The sequence below is a fragment of the Humulus lupulus genome, chromosome 1 (genome assembly GCF_963169125.1).
Source record: "Humulus lupulus chromosome 1, drHumLupu1.1, whole genome shotgun sequence".
Lineage (NCBI taxonomy): Eukaryota > Viridiplantae > Streptophyta > Magnoliopsida > Rosales > Cannabaceae > Humulus > Humulus lupulus.
The window spans coordinates 94,750,083-94,765,747 of NC_084793.1; the positions used below are offsets into that span (position 1 = coordinate 94,750,083).

A 15,665-nucleotide genomic window follows, 5' to 3' on the forward strand; every position below is an offset into this window, starting at 1 on the left:
TAGTTCGATAATGATTCAACATAACTCGATAGTAGTTCGATAATGGTTCGATATGGCTTGATATTAGTTCGATAACAGCTAGATAATGGTTATGAAAATGATATTACTCAATTGAAGCTCGATATTAGTTTGATAACAGTTCAATATAGCTCGACATTAGTTCGATAATGTTCGATATGAACTCGATAACAGACATATGAAAGTTACAAAAAAATGTGAACAAAAAACTTCACAATTAAAGACCATGTATATATACGATCATCAAGGTAACAAATTTTGATACTACAAGTCTGTGGTCCACTTGTTCCCGAACACCTCTATATTGTCATCGCAGATAGTTTCCAATGGAAGGCCGACCATTAGATGCTCAATATGCTTGACAGCATACACACCGCAATCCCCACTGTAAAAAAAAGTAAACATTAAGTGTACATTACTATAATTTTAGTTAGAAACAAATGTAGTATGAAGATGATGTTTGTTACATTCTCTTTGACTGAGTGAGCTCGTGTTTCTGTTTGCGACGCCATGTGAAATGATGCGGCCTCTTTCCTGCTGCAGGAACCTTCAACATCAAGCTATCAGTGAACAGTTTACTCTGCATTAACAAAGAAGGAAGCAAAAAGCAACATGGATTCATAATTTCCTCCAGCTTTGCGTCACTAATCACCGAGTTGTCCAAATCATAAATAGTGAGGGTCCAACTAGAAATAGAAGCCTCAATGGCAAACCAATGTTGTTGTCCATAGTTCTGGCACCAATATACATCCTCAACACCTCCCCAAGATGCCAGAAAGTGCTGCTCGATGCCAGTCAACATGGACATAACGTCAAAATCCCACGTATACTTTGTTTTGTCGGCAATTTTCTTGTACTGATCATATCAGGCAGGTATCACTTGTGAGAAATGCATGTTCATCACAACTGTATTATGTCGATATATATTGGGAAAATACTTGTGACGCATACGAAGCATGTGTTATGCTGCATCAATATGCTACAAAGAGAGTATGATATAAAAATTTAGCAAAGACCATCATAAATGGCTAAAAAATGATGCATAAACGAATAAACTGAGTTCTCATCGAGCACTATCGAGCTTATATCGAGCTAATCATCGAGCTCATCTAGTCCACATCAAGCTCACATTGAGATAATCTCAAACAGTAAACAACAACCCTATTTTAACACCCATATTGATCTATTATCGAGCTCACATTGAGCTAATCTCAAACAGTAAACAACAACCCTATTTTAACACCCCTATCGAACTACTATCGAGCTTCATTGAGCTCACATCAAGCTAATCTCAAACAGTAAACAACAACCCTATTTTAACAACCATATCGATCTATTATCGAGCTCCATCGAGCTAATCTCAAACAGTAAACAAAAACCATATTTTAACACCCATATCGAACTAGTGTCGAGCTCCATCGAGCTCACATCAAGCTTATCTCAAACAATAAACAACAACCCTATTTTAACACCCATATCGAACTACTATTGAGCTCCATCGAGCTAATCTCAAACAGTAAACAACAACCCTATCTTAACGCCCATTTCGATCTACTATCGGGCTTCATCGAGCTCACATCAAGCTAATCTAAAACAGTAAAAACAGAACTTGTGTAGCATATCGTGCTCTCATCGAGTTCATATCGACCCTAGAAACCCCCCATCAAGCTCTTATCGAGCTTTCATCGAGCTCATATCGAGTCAATAAAAATAGAACTTGTAAAATTGAAAACAAAACATAATTTCTACCACTATCGAGTCATTAGGTATAAATGGCTTACCCCATCATTGAGCCACGACTGGGGTGTCTTCCACGTCAGAAACCACGCTGAACCATGATTCCCAGTCTTTACATCCCTCGGGGTCTTGTTGGGGATGTCTCCAAGCAGCCACTTGGACATTGTCCTATATTGTTTGTGATCTAGCTTCTTGAGAGGGTCTAGCACCTTTGTAGCCTCCTCTTCTGGTGCAACTGCATCAGTGCGAGGTCTTTTCCTTGTGGGATCAGTGTAGTCCTCAAACCAATCTGGCTTGCGTCTTTGGCGTCTAGTCCTCTGAAACTGAACCCCAGCAACATCCTCAAGGTTGACAATAACGACTCCCAGAATCCCAGCATCAGATGTCATAATGATGGTAGGAGGCGTGGTTGGATCATCAACATAGTCCAGAGGAATATCCAATGACTCTGAGTCTAAATCTTCATTGGAGCCCCTCAGTTTCTCTTTAATAAACGTCAGGATCTGACTGACTACGTCCAAGATCACTGACTGGTTCTTCAGGAGGGTCTCCTGTCGACCCTCGACTCTATCCAACCGCTCAATCAAGTCGGCGAGCTTAGGGACTGAGGCTGGGGCTAGTGTTAGGGTTGGTGTTGGGGCTGAGGCTAAAGCTAGGGCTGAGGCTGGGGCAACAGGAGGGGTGGGACCTGCAACCTCCTCCCCCGGGGCAGCATCATCAAATATCTTGGCTACCTCGGCTACCTGAGAAACTATCTCCGCGATTTTCTCAAAAGTCGCATCCTCCTCCTCATCAGCCTTCGAGGGACCCTGGCCAAGCACAGGATAAAGGGGAAGATCTCCCTCTGTCAGCGACAAATAATAGTCTTTTTCTGCTGGTCGAGGCTTCAACATCGGAAGGACGATCAACTGCAAACAACATAAAACATTTGGTTAACTCAAATAATGATGAAAGATAAGCATATAGATAAAAAAAATTGTGTAATGTCAATCAAATATAACTTACATTCTTCTTCGATAACATCAGTGAGATGACAGACTTGGTGAAATCCTTGTTCCTCCGATGTGACCAACTAAGCATCCTCGGGACCATGTTTCCCGAGCTCACAACAAACTCCGTCGCAAGCTACTGGATAGCCTCATATGCCCAGTACTGTAAGGCTGGGGCATAACCATACATACTGTACTTGGACTCTTGCTGCACCTTGGCATCCTTCTTGTTGTCATAGTTGGCCTTTTGCTTCACCATGTCATTCTTACAAGACTGCAATAGCCTCCTATAAGGGTACTTCCCCCATGGATAACTGAAGAAGTACTCTATGTCCTCAACAATTTTCAGAATATGTCGCCATATGTGCAACTTGCCCTCTATGGCATTCAGAACCCCCTCAACCAACAAACATAGACCAAGCTTGTACACATCTTCCAAAACAGTACAAGTCTTGAAAGCATGGTCCACCTGTGAGAGCTTTACTTTCTCAGCATCGTTGAAATACTCCTTTATCAACCAGTCGCTAAGATTACGCTCTTCCAACTCTTATGCTGACGGGAAGGTACTAAAATTCAACCCCGTCACCAGGGCAAACTCTCCCATGCCGAATCTACAAGACTTCGACCCCAAGAATAAATGCACCTCATCTTCGTTGTTGCTGGCAGTTTTCCTCAACAGCAGTTGATGCACCAAGACTCCGGAGAAATGAACTCTAAAGCCAAAAAGAACTGCTTGAAAGGGGATTCCTTAGCCCTTTCAAGCAGCCCGAGCTCCACAAACCTAGTCTTAATGTGATTTAAAGTGCTACTACCCCGATATGTCACTCGACTAGGAAAGTGATCACTGAACGAAACAAGCAACTTAGGCATTTGCAACAACACATGAAAAAAAATTTGGTAAGAAAACAGAATAAAAAAAAATTCATGAAAACACTGAAATAACTTGTCATCGAGCTCTATCGAGCTATAATCGAGCTGCAACATACCCTATCGAGAAACTATCGAGCCTATCGAGCAATATCAACAACCTAAATCTATCGAGACTATCGAACCAGTGTCGAGCCTATCGAGCTAAGCAAAATATGTCTACATAAATAACCATCGAGCTACAGATCCATCGAGCCCTTATAATCTAATACCACAGATCCATCAAGCTTCTATCGAGCTCCTATCGATCCACCATTGAACCGTTCAAACTGCCCTATCGAGCCTACTATTGAACCACAATCGAGTCTATCAAGCTAGTTTCATATATTTCCATAGATCAATCGAGCTTCTAATACCACAGATCCATCGAGCTCCTATCGATCCACCATCGAACTGTTCAAACTAACCTATCGAGCCTACTATCGAACCATAATCAAGCCTATCGAGCTAGTTTCATATATTTCCATAGATCAATCGAGCTTCTATCGAACCTTTATTGAACCTATTGAACCACTGGTTCAAACCCAGAAAAAATTTCCCACAAAATCGATGAATCCATTCCACAAATCACAAATTCAACAACTATATAAAGCAAATATGGACTTGGGTTCAAGATTTTACCTTTGTTTTTGAAACTTTGCAGGAAATATGCAAAGTGAGTCTCGGGTTCGACAGAGAAATGGGAGTTCGCCATGGGTCTCGAGATCGATGGAGAAATGGGAGAAGGTGGGGGCTCGACGACTCGACAGAGATGGGGGCTCGACGGCTCGACAAAGGTGGGGGTTTGACTGTTTTTTGGGGATTTTTGTGAGAATGAGAGAGAGAAACTGAGAGTGTATAGAGAGAGAAGGCTGAGGTTGAATTTTTCAGGTGTGAAAAAATGAGAAGGGTATTTTGGGTATGAGAGAAAAATTTAGCATCAATTTGAAAAAGTTAATAGTGCTAAGATTTTTTTATAATTGTAGATATTAGTATGTATAAAAAGTGAAATTTCCCTTTACATTCCTCCTCAAATTACAAAATATCAATTTTACCCCTGTTTAATTAAAAAAATTAAAGTTTATATAGCATCCCAAAATTAATTGAAAATATCTTAACTATTTGTCAACCACCGACTCATAATTCAGAACTTATTAAAAGTACAAAAAAATTGGCCTGCGAAAATGGATATTCGAAATAAATAAGGGTCTGATTGGTATCCAATCTAAATACAATTTTATGTTTTTCAAAACTAAAAAAATGTGGGACCTACAATAATTCATGATTGGTGAGTCATTTCTGAACATAAAATTCAAATACAAATTCTAACTTTTGCCTACAAAACTGAAAATGCATAAATGACGTTTTCTTATTATCCTAATTTCCTTTTTGAAACTTGTTTTTCTTCTACTCATTTTCTCTCTCCAAGCCAACATATCATCAAGTCTCAATTCTTTTCATCTAGTATATTAAAATTATTGTAACGTAGTATTGTTATTATATAAACTTAACTATAAATATATATTTCTATTATAATTTTTTGTCTTCCCCTCTTTTCTCATTAAGCATAGTCTTGAGTCATTCTTAAATTATTTTATTAATATTTTTTTCCAATTATTTTTGTCACAATTTATAATAATAATAATAATAATAAATAAATAAATAAATAAAAATATTTATAAGATTATAAATGTTGAATCACTATTTATTTGTTTGGATAATGACTTATTTTATTTTTTATAATTTTATTTTCAAAAATCTAATTTAAAAATAGATAATTAATAAAATTTTAATAAATAAATAAATTAAAATTAAAATAAATATAACAATAATATATACTGTCATATAAATTCTTTCTAAGACAATGGAACATTAAAAGAACACAATCTACACAAATCCACATAATGGAAAGTTATGTTCAGAAATCAAAATGTTGGATATAATGGAACTAAAATGTCTTCCACACACACTCACACCCAATCATTTGAGTCAACCAGCCGAAAGTACTATGTATTATGTATTCATTAACTACCATACCATGTAACATGTATGCTATGGATATATGTGAAATATTTGGTTTGTGTGTTTATTCTACTTGAAACCAAAAAAAGTAGATGAAAAAATTCATTCCAGGAACATCTGATTATGAAGTTCCAAAAGATTAGAATATGAACACATTTTATGTGTGTTTGATATGAACTTCTTGGGTTTATAGTACTTTTACACTAAAGATTAGAATATAGAATATTGCTTGCATCAGTATTGATTAAATAACTTTTATTTTTTTGTTTATAATGCTTGTATAATTATAATATAGAATATTATATATACTAATCAAATGCTTTAATATATCTATTGGTAAATTCAAATTCAATTACCATGTATATAAATAATAAATTAAAACATTTTTTTAAATTCAAGTAAATTAATTATATGTTCTGTTATATTTTCAGATTTTCTACCGATCACTCATTAGCTTTTTAAAATTATATATTCTGTTACACATTCTCTTATATGAATCAATCACATTTTTTAAAACATATTATCGGTAACTAAATTTATATTTTCATTTATCTTTTCTAATTGCAAGCCAATCCCTAAGGGATCTCATAGAGTCTTACGTGGCTCCACTGTGCGGGATGATACTACTACGTTCATATGCGAGTCTTTGACTTTTATTCAATCAGAGATTCAGAGATGAAGTCCTCAACTCCAGGCCAAAGATTGGGGTCTCGCAATTTCAGAAGCGATGTGGGATTCGAAGAAAGCTTCAAAAAAGATGTCTACAACTCAAGTTCTCTATTAGCTCTCGCTTGAAGTTGAAAGCCCGTCCGCTCCATCTTCTGTAATCCTTCATAACAATAAAGGTACACCTCTTCCTATACAGGACAATATTCGTGTTTGGGTTCTTGGGACTGAAAGGGTTTAGTAGGGTCATAAACACATAACAGATCTTAAATTGAAGCAAAAACCAGTTGCACTCACATAAGTCCCCCCTAGCCCGTGTATGGGTGAAGAGGGAATGGTGATAAGTAATGCAGAGAATGCTATTGTTAAGAAAAACCGAAAACTGACAATTCTACCTCTTATTGCTCTGATATTCTATGATGTTTCTGGGGGTCCTTTTGGTGTAGAGGATTCAGTCAGAGCTGGAGGTGGCCCTTTATTGTCTTTGCTTGGTTTTGTAATATTTCCCTTTATTTGGAGTATCCCAGAAGCTTTAATAACAGCTGAGCTCGCTACAAGCTTCCCTGAAAATGGTGGCTATGTGCTTTGGATATCAGCAGCCTTTGGGCCCTTCTGGGGTTTCCAAGAAGGCTTTTGGAAATGGTTTAGTGGGGTTATGGACAATGCCCTCTACCCTGTATTGTTCCTTGATTACCTTAAACATTCATTACCAATCTTTAATCATTTAATAGCTCGAATCCCAGCTCTACTAGGAATGACAGTCTCATTGACATACTTGAACTACAGAGGTCTCCATATAGTTGGGTTTTCAGCGGTATCCCTCGCCGTTTTCTCGCTTTTACCATTTGTTGTAATGAGTGTTCTTTCAATTCCACGGATTAAGCCTAAGCAGTGGCTTGTTGTGGATTTGAAAAAGGTGGATTGGAGAGGGTACTTCAATAGTATGTTTTGGAATTTGAACTATTGGGACAAGGCAAGTACTCTTGCTGGAGAGGTTGAGAATCCAAGTAAGACATTCCCAAAGGCGCTTTTTGGAGCCGTGATTTTGGTGGTTTCTTCATACTTGATTCCACTTCTTGCCGGGACAGGAGCTTTGAACTCCTCACCTAATGAGTGGACTGATGGGTATTTTGCAGAAGTTGGTTTGTTAATTGGTGGATTTTGGCTCAAGTGGTGGATTCAGGCAGCTGCTGCAATGTCTAACATGGGACTCTTTGAAGCAGAAATGAGTAGTGATGCTTTTCAACTTCTTGGGATGAGTGAGATGGGAATGCTTCCAGCTATATTTGCTTCAAGGTAACTTAATTTTGTCTGCTTTTTTTGCTTGCAACTTTTTGATCTAAATAGAAATTTCCAAGATAACATATGGGATTCGAGGGATATAAAAACTTCAACTGAATTTGTTTAAAGGAATTTTTTTTAAAATAAAACTCATTGCTATCAACATTCATAGAGTGTTGTCTCTAAATAACCTTGCAGGTCCAAGTATGGGACACCCACCATTAGCATTTTGTGCTCTGCTTCTGGAGTCATATTCTTGTCATGGATGAGCTTTCAGGAAATATTGGAATTTCTCAACTTCTTATATTCCATTGGAATGCTACTTGAGTTCGCAGCCTTCATTAACCTGAGAATCAAAAAGGCAGACCTTCACAGACCTTACAGAGTTCCCTTCCAAACATTTGGTGCGATAATGCTGTGCATTCCTCCTGCAATTTTGCTTGTTCTTGTTATGTGTTTGGCTTCCCTGAAAACATTCTTTGTAAGCGGTGCAGTAATCATTTTGGGAGTCTTCTTGTACCCCTTTTCAGTTCTTGTAAAGGAAAGGAACTTGATACCATTCATTGCAGAACAACATGCTGTGCCTCCCAGCGTCTGCCTAAAAGACCAATTGGTTGTGTCACAACTTCATCAAGAAGCTGTCGATGACGCCTCGGTTAGCCTTCTTTCAGAGTTATCAGCTAAGACTGAGCAAGAATCTTCAGAAATCAGGTTGGAAGGAGTCCTGAAAATCTAGTAGGAAGTCGCATGTAACTGTAGAAAAACACTTGTACTGATGGCTAACTTCACAATTTCACAGGTTCATATAACACATTAATCTTTCATATACGGCAACATCATCAGACACATCAGACACTAGGGTGTCAAACATCACTTGGCCTACTTTATGAGGATCCATTTTCCACTTAAAGCAGGCTAGTTGGGATATGTTTTGAAGCACATTCTTGTTAGAACTCTAAACTGTTTCCAGGAAAGCCTAAAAAAAAAAGATTGAGAAGAACACACCAGACACTAGCTAGAAAGAACAAAGTTTGGGCCAAAGAAGCAGCAAACAAAGAACATCATCAATAAAAAAGCCAATTTATTTAAGACGTTTTGAGCTGGTTTTAGAAATAAGCAGGTGTTTCGGCTTCTTTTTACCTTGTATGCTTTCTTCATTAGACTCGATTATCAAATTCATTACAGATGCAGTAATGTGAATTCAGAAGCTCCTAAAATTTGATATCCTCAAGGAGCTGTTTTTATATTTATTTAATATAACTTTTGAGAATACATGGGGAAAAAATTTATATTTCACTAATAAATTATAAACTTGTGCATTATTCATGAAAAATGCAAGGGCTTGACTGGTTTCGCTTTCAGAATTTTTAGAAAAATTGCAATTTGAACCAAGAATTTAAAAGTATTTAGTGAAATATATATATATATATATATATAAAGAGGTGATTGGTTGTGTTTTGTTACTTAAAAAAAATGAAATTGTATTAGGATGCAAGTCTAAAAATATATAAAAACCAAGCATATTTTGATTGAGTCGATTTAAATATTGGACCACTTAATTTATTACAATACCACATATGATATTGAAAAAAAATATATTTTGTATTTTGTATTTTTTTTATGCATTTTCAAAGAAAAAAAGAAACAAAAATAGTATTTAAGAACCTAAATGATACGATTTGAAAAAACTGGGGACATAATTGATACAAAATCAATTTTTTGGACCTAAGTATTACAAAGTATAAAGAATAGAGACTGCAGCTAAAAAAATCCTTATTTAAGCGAAAATTTTACAATTCACAAATAATGGTCGAGCACGTGACGATAAATAATGGAATAGTAAAGTGGAGAAGCATATAAAAAAAAATGAGAAAGTAGAAATATCGTTTAAGTTGTAAATATATATATTTTGTCTGAATTATCGTTAAGATATATTTGGATAGTAACAAAATTATGATTTGTTGTTTTCAATCTTTAGGCCAAACTATAATTCTATATTCGTTAGCTTTACTGCAAAATATATTAATGTCAATTAGTTTGAGACTTTGAGTAAAATGTAACATTGGCATAATTTATCAATATTTATAGGTTCAAGCACAAAGTAAATTAGTCACAAGTGAAAGTAGAATTGAAGGACAAATAAGTAGTTTATACTTTTAAATATTAGAGAAATGAAATCATTAATAAATTAGTTCCTCTAATTTAAAAACTAAACAACCAATCAAGATTTAATGTTGGCTCTCTTGTAAGTCTATTTTAAATATTAAACTTATTTTTAAAATATAAACCAAACATTAAATAAAATGTCACGTTTGCTAGAGCATATTTTTGCTGGCAAAAATCCCACAAAGACACTAGTATAGCGAGGAAAGCCTTTGCCGGCACAATTTTGTGCCAGCAAAGGATGCCTATAAAATGTAGTCGATAATGTCTCTTTTGTCGACATGCTTATGGTACCCCGACAAAGAGAGTCATTACCGACACCTTATTGTGCCGAAAACAATGGTGACGACAGTATAGGGAGGTTGTTATCTCGTTAGAGTAGACTGTCTATGTTGGAAATTAGGGGTGTTCATCGATTGGTTTGGTCGGGTTATAACATATTTTAATCAACCCAATGTAAAAATTGGGTTGCAAAAATCCAACTAAGAAAAAAAAAAGTTTAACCTGTCCAATGTTTTAGGCAGTTTGGTCGGGTTAACCCACAAAAACCAATCTTTTTTTTTAAAAAAAATATTCAAATAATTAGATTCAACAAACTAAAAGTATAGTATACATCTTCCAAACTTAGACATATTATTATAAATTAAAACTTTAAATCATAGTTCTAAATTCATTGTGAAAATTTTACAAACAATATTTAATATTACATATAATATATGTAATAATATACGCAATATATATGTATAAATGAAAAAAAAAACTCATCATTGATTTATTCTGGTTATCCGGATTGCATTGGGCGAGTTGGTATAATTCTCAAACCGCCCAATATAATAATTTGGCGATTTGAATTTTTGTTGGGTTGTTCGGATTGCATTTTTTGTCGATTTTTCGGTTTGGTTTGGGTTGTTTATTCAGATTGGGTGGTTTGCAAAAGCTTTTTCACAGCCTTACCGACAATGTAATATCTATACCAGCGCAAGGACACGCCGACGGAAGTCCCTTTTCTAGCGCATTATGTGGCATTGGCAAATAATTAATTATTTTTATAATTTGTATTTTATTTATTTAAATAATATTTGTTGGCACATTGTTTGGCACCGACAAAGGTTTTTTATTTTATTTTATTTTGATTATTTAATTATTTATAATTAATGTTATTTTTATTTATTTATGATTAAAATTGAATTATGTTCAATTATTACCCAACACAAAAATACATTGAAATAACTAATATAGGATATTCCACATATAGTTGTATTGTTTGAAGTTTTAATTATACAAATAATAGTTAACTTTGTTATAAATTTTATTAAGTTCTAGTAATATAAATAAAACCTACTGAGCCCGAGTATTGTCGTTATCGTGTTCATGGGCTTGACTTGATTGTTTGGTTGGGGAGGCATTTGTGTTGGGAATACTTATAAATGATCTTATTTATTTTAATGTAAATCATATATTAAACAAATTAATGTAAGAAAACATAGAACATGTTTTATAATTGAATTTAAATAGAGATAATAATAATAACACTTACATTATATGCATCGGAATGAATAAGTCCTTCATTCAGTTTCTCTAACCCTTGTATTCTTTCTGACGCAGGGTATTACCAAGAAACGGAACCAATCTTCAAATTTCTTCATATCCGTTCACAGTATCCTTAGAATCACCTAGACTAGAGTGGACAATTCTCAACACATGAGATAGATACAGAGAGAAGAATAGAATAGAATATAGAGGCTTAGAAAATGACCTTTGTTGTAGAGAGAGTCTAAAACCCTAAATCATCAAAACTAGATCTTCTGATCATCTGTTTTCAACTCTCACTTAGCATTCATTTTAAATGCTCACTTAGGTCACTTATTTAATTAAAAAAATCAATCAAATAATAGGCAATTACAACCCTTAGGTCGAAATTCTCACGGGCTATAGGCCCTTGAAATTTCCCATTTAATTATAAGTCTGTTGGACTTAAATTCAAGGCTTGTATTATTTTCTATTGATTAATTATTTATTTATTTAAATCCTTTATCTAATTACTTATTTATAATTTGAACCTTGATTTAAAACTTATTTATTAATTTAGACACTAATTTGTCTTAATTAATAAATTTTCTCTAAAATCTATTTTCTTCTCTAAATTGCATAACTCTGTGAAATTATCCAAAATTTACCTAGTCAACTTTGATAATTCTAATTGATGATTAAATCCATTAATTGAGACTATCTAGATGATTTTATCCAAGGTACTGTAGGGACCATGGGCTTATGAAATCAAGCTCCAATAAGTTATCATAGATTTAACAAATAAATTTACTAACTTATTAATTCCTGTGACTCCACTAAAGACTTGGAATTGCACTCTTGAATTCATAGAACGTTTTATAAGAAATATAGATACGTTATTAGTTATCCATTGTTATAACCATAATTATCACTCAATCCTTTATAGACGGTCTACAATGAGATGAGAATAAAATACCATTTTACCCCTCATTGTATTTTAACCTTAAAACACTTAGTTCCTTGTACATGATATTTTAGTAAACTAATATTAATTACCGAAATGAGATCTATATCATTTAACACCTCGAACCAAACTAAAAGGAAACCATCATTTTACTTCTTCATCAGAAGCTATAGATGTTCATATCTATGATTAACACTCCCACTCAATTATACTACTGAGTTCCCAAGATGTAAGTATGGGCTAGTCCGTAAGGTAAGTTAGTGACGAACAAGTCAAAGAACTCAAATAATACAATCGGTTGAAATACTAACCACTCAGAATTGAGATTGAATTTACCTATGGTCAACTATATGATATGACTAGAATATATAATAACAGTATGTCTTCTTATCTTCTCTACTGTCAATATTGGTCCAATCCGATGTAACAAATACATCTGATCTTATCTACTTTGCTAATGTTCTGGAAAGAACATAACACTACAATGTGTAAGTAAATCATATCGTAGATTGGCAAGTCAGTGTAAATCCCGTGCATTGACTAATCTCAGGAATAACTTTTTTTTTTTAACATATAATCATATTTATATTCCACTGAGATTACGTCACTATAAATATGATTAGCTATATGCTTAGGATTTAATAGAAATTTATATTAAAAAAATAATCATGAAAATAAAACATGTGAGAAAAGTGATTGAACAAGTCAAAAATGATTTCTACTCTTTTACTGATAATAAAATGAGATTACAAAGAAATTAAGTTTTAATTAGGGCATAAAACCCCAAAAAACTCCCACTTGCACTAATTGAAACTGATGCCTTAATTCTACTAATCCCATTTCCTTGATATGCTTATCAAATGTAGCTTCTAGTAATGTCTTTGTAAATGGATCCACAAGATTGTCTTCAGATGCAATCTTCATAACCTTCACATATCTCCTGGCCACATATTTTTGAATTATATGATACTTCCTTTCTATATGCTTACTCATCTTGTGACTTAGAGGTTCTTTCGAGTTGTCTATCGCTCCTGTGTTGTAACAAAACAACACGAGTAGTTTATCCATATTTGGAATAACACCAATACATGAATAGAACTTCTTTAGCCATACTATTTCCTTAGCTGCTTCAAATGCAGCTATGTACTCAACCTCCATGGTGAAATCTGAGATCACAGACTGCTTTATGCTTCTCCATATCACATCTCCACCCCCAAGAGTAAACACCATTCTAGAAGTAGACTTCTTGTCATCGACATCAGTCTGAAAATATGAATCGGTGTAGCCTACGGGGTACAGAACACCACCCTTGTAGACTAACAAATAATCCCTATTCCGCCTTATATACTTCATAATATGCTTAACTGTTATCCAATGTTCTGGTCCTTGGTTTGATTGAAACCTGCTCACTACTCCCACTCCATAGCAAATATCTTGTCTAGTACACAACATAGCATACACTAGACTTCCAACTGCAGATGTGTAAGGAACTTTTCTCATTGCATCTTCCTCTTCAGGAGTCTGGGGAGGCTGCTACTTTGAAAGATGAATTCCATGGCGGGATGGTAGATGTCCTTTCTTGGAATTTTTCATTGAAAAACGTTCAAGCACTTTATCAATGTAAGTTACTTGAGATAGATCTAAGAGTTTGTTCTTTCTATCCCTAATGATATGGATACCTAGAACATAACTCGCTTCACTCAAATCCTTCATTTGGAATTGAGTGCTCAGCCAATTCTTCACATCTGGCAATTTCTTAACATTGTTTCCAATGAGTAAGATGTCTTCTACATAAAGAACTAGGAATACCACTATTTGATTTTCCTTCAGTTGGTAAACACAAGTCTCATCAATATTTTGTTCAAAGCCATTGGTTTTCATTATTTCATCAAACCTAAGGTTCCAGTAACAAGAAGCTTTCTTAACTCCATAAATGGACCTATTCAACTTGCAAACTTTTCCTTCTTGTCCAACTACTTTAAATCATTCTGGCTGATCCATATAAATGACTTCATCAAGCTTTTCATTAAGAAAAATTTTCTTGACATCCATTTGCTAGATCTCATAGTCGAGAGCGGCTGCTATGGATAGGAGGATGCAAATGGACTTGAGCATGACTACTGGACTAAAAATTTCTTCATAGTCCACGCCTTCTCTTTGGATATAACCCTTTGCCACTAATCGAGCTTTATAAGTTTCGATCTTTCCATCAACACCTCATTTCTTCTTGTAGATCACCTTGCACCCAATGACCCTAAAGTCATTAGGTGCTTCCACAAGATCCCAGACAGAATTTGAGTACATGGACTCCATTTCCTATTTCATGGCTTCAAGCCATAGTTCCTTTTCATGGCTTGCCATTACCTGTTTGAAAGACAACGGATCAACATCACCAATGTCACCAACAACCATATCGGTTTCACCATCCAAATCGTAGCTAACTATGTTCCCAGAAACCCTCCCACTATGACGAGACTCCGTGACTATTTGCTTAGGAGCGTTGGTACTTTCTTCATTTAAATCGACTTACGTCAGTTGGACATAAAGAGTGGGAAATTAATCATCAACTTTCTTTGATGATGATGGAACATTGGTTGGAGTCAATTCTTCAACCATCTATTCTAAAACTACTTTGTTGCGCGATTTGAAGTTTTGGACATAGTCATTTTCCTGAAAAGTAGCATTCGTAGAAGTAAACACTTTCTTTTTTGAATGAGTATAGAAAATTCCACCTCGAGTGCCTTTAGGATAGCCAACAAACATGCAAACTTCAATTTGCGGTTCTAGCTTTCCTTCCTTTTTCCCTAGGACGTGGGTGGGACACCCCAAGATTCTATAATGACGCAAACTAGGTTCGCGACCATTTCAACGTTCTAAAGGTTTTTTGGGGATTGATTTGGACGGTAAAATATTTAGAATGTCGTTCACAGTTTCAATTGCATGTCCCCAGAATGAAGTAGGAAGAGTTGAATAACTAAGCATGCATCTAACCATTTCTAATAAAGTTCTGTTCTGGCGTTCCGCTACACCATTTTGTTGCGGAGTGCCGAGGCAGTAAGTTGTGATAAAATCCTAAGTTCAGTTAAATGATCTTGGAATTGCACATCCAAATATTCTCCACCCCTATTAGATCGCAAGATCTTTAACGTTTTACCTAATTGGTTCTGAGTCACAGTTAGGAATTCCTTAAACTTTGAAAATATTTCTGATTTCCTATGCATTAAATAAAGACATGAGTATCTAGAGTAATCATCAATTAAAGTGACGAAATACTCGAAACCACCCCTGGCTTATACATTCAAAGGTCCACAAACATCTTAATGAACAAGTCCAAGTGGTTCTTTGGCTCTATCATCCTCTGCAAATAATCGACGCTTGGTCAGTTTGCCTTCTAAACAAGATTCGCAGAC

The 15,665-nt window shown here is 35.1% G+C and overlaps 1 protein-coding gene across 2 annotated transcripts; it reads left to right on the forward strand.

Annotated features, from left to right (window-relative positions):
* Window positions 1-6,269: 6,269 nt before the first annotated feature.
* Window positions 6,270-8,891, forward strand: LOC133796128 (probable polyamine transporter At3g19553). 2 transcript variants are annotated; one of them, XM_062233613.1, is made up of 3 exons: window positions 6,270-7,634; window positions 7,818-8,330; window positions 8,419-8,891. In XM_062233613.1, exons 1-3 carry the CDS (start codon window positions 6,658-6,660, stop codon window positions 8,426-8,428), a joined length of 1,500 nt encoding a protein of 499 aa, XP_062089597.1. In that variant the 5' UTR covers window positions 6,270-6,657; the 3' UTR covers window positions 8,429-8,891. The 2 variants fall into 2 exon arrangements, with proteins under 2 accessions (XP_062089597.1, XP_062089595.1); XM_062233611.1 differs by having other exon boundaries at window positions 6,272-7,634; window positions 7,818-8,891.
* The last annotated feature ends 6,774 nt before the right edge of the window (window positions 8,892-15,665 follow it).

What these genes read in the sequence shown, in the direction of transcription:
- LOC133796128 (XM_062233611.1), top strand. Translation starts at nt 6,658, where the DNA reads ATGGGTGAAGAGGGAATGGTGATAAGTAATGCAGAGAATGCTATTGTT. An exon ending in CCAGCTATATTTGCTTCAAG is followed by an intron (nt 7,635 to 7,817) that starts GTAACTTAATTT and finishes ATAACCTTGCAG; the next exon opens with GTCCAAGTATGGGACACCCA.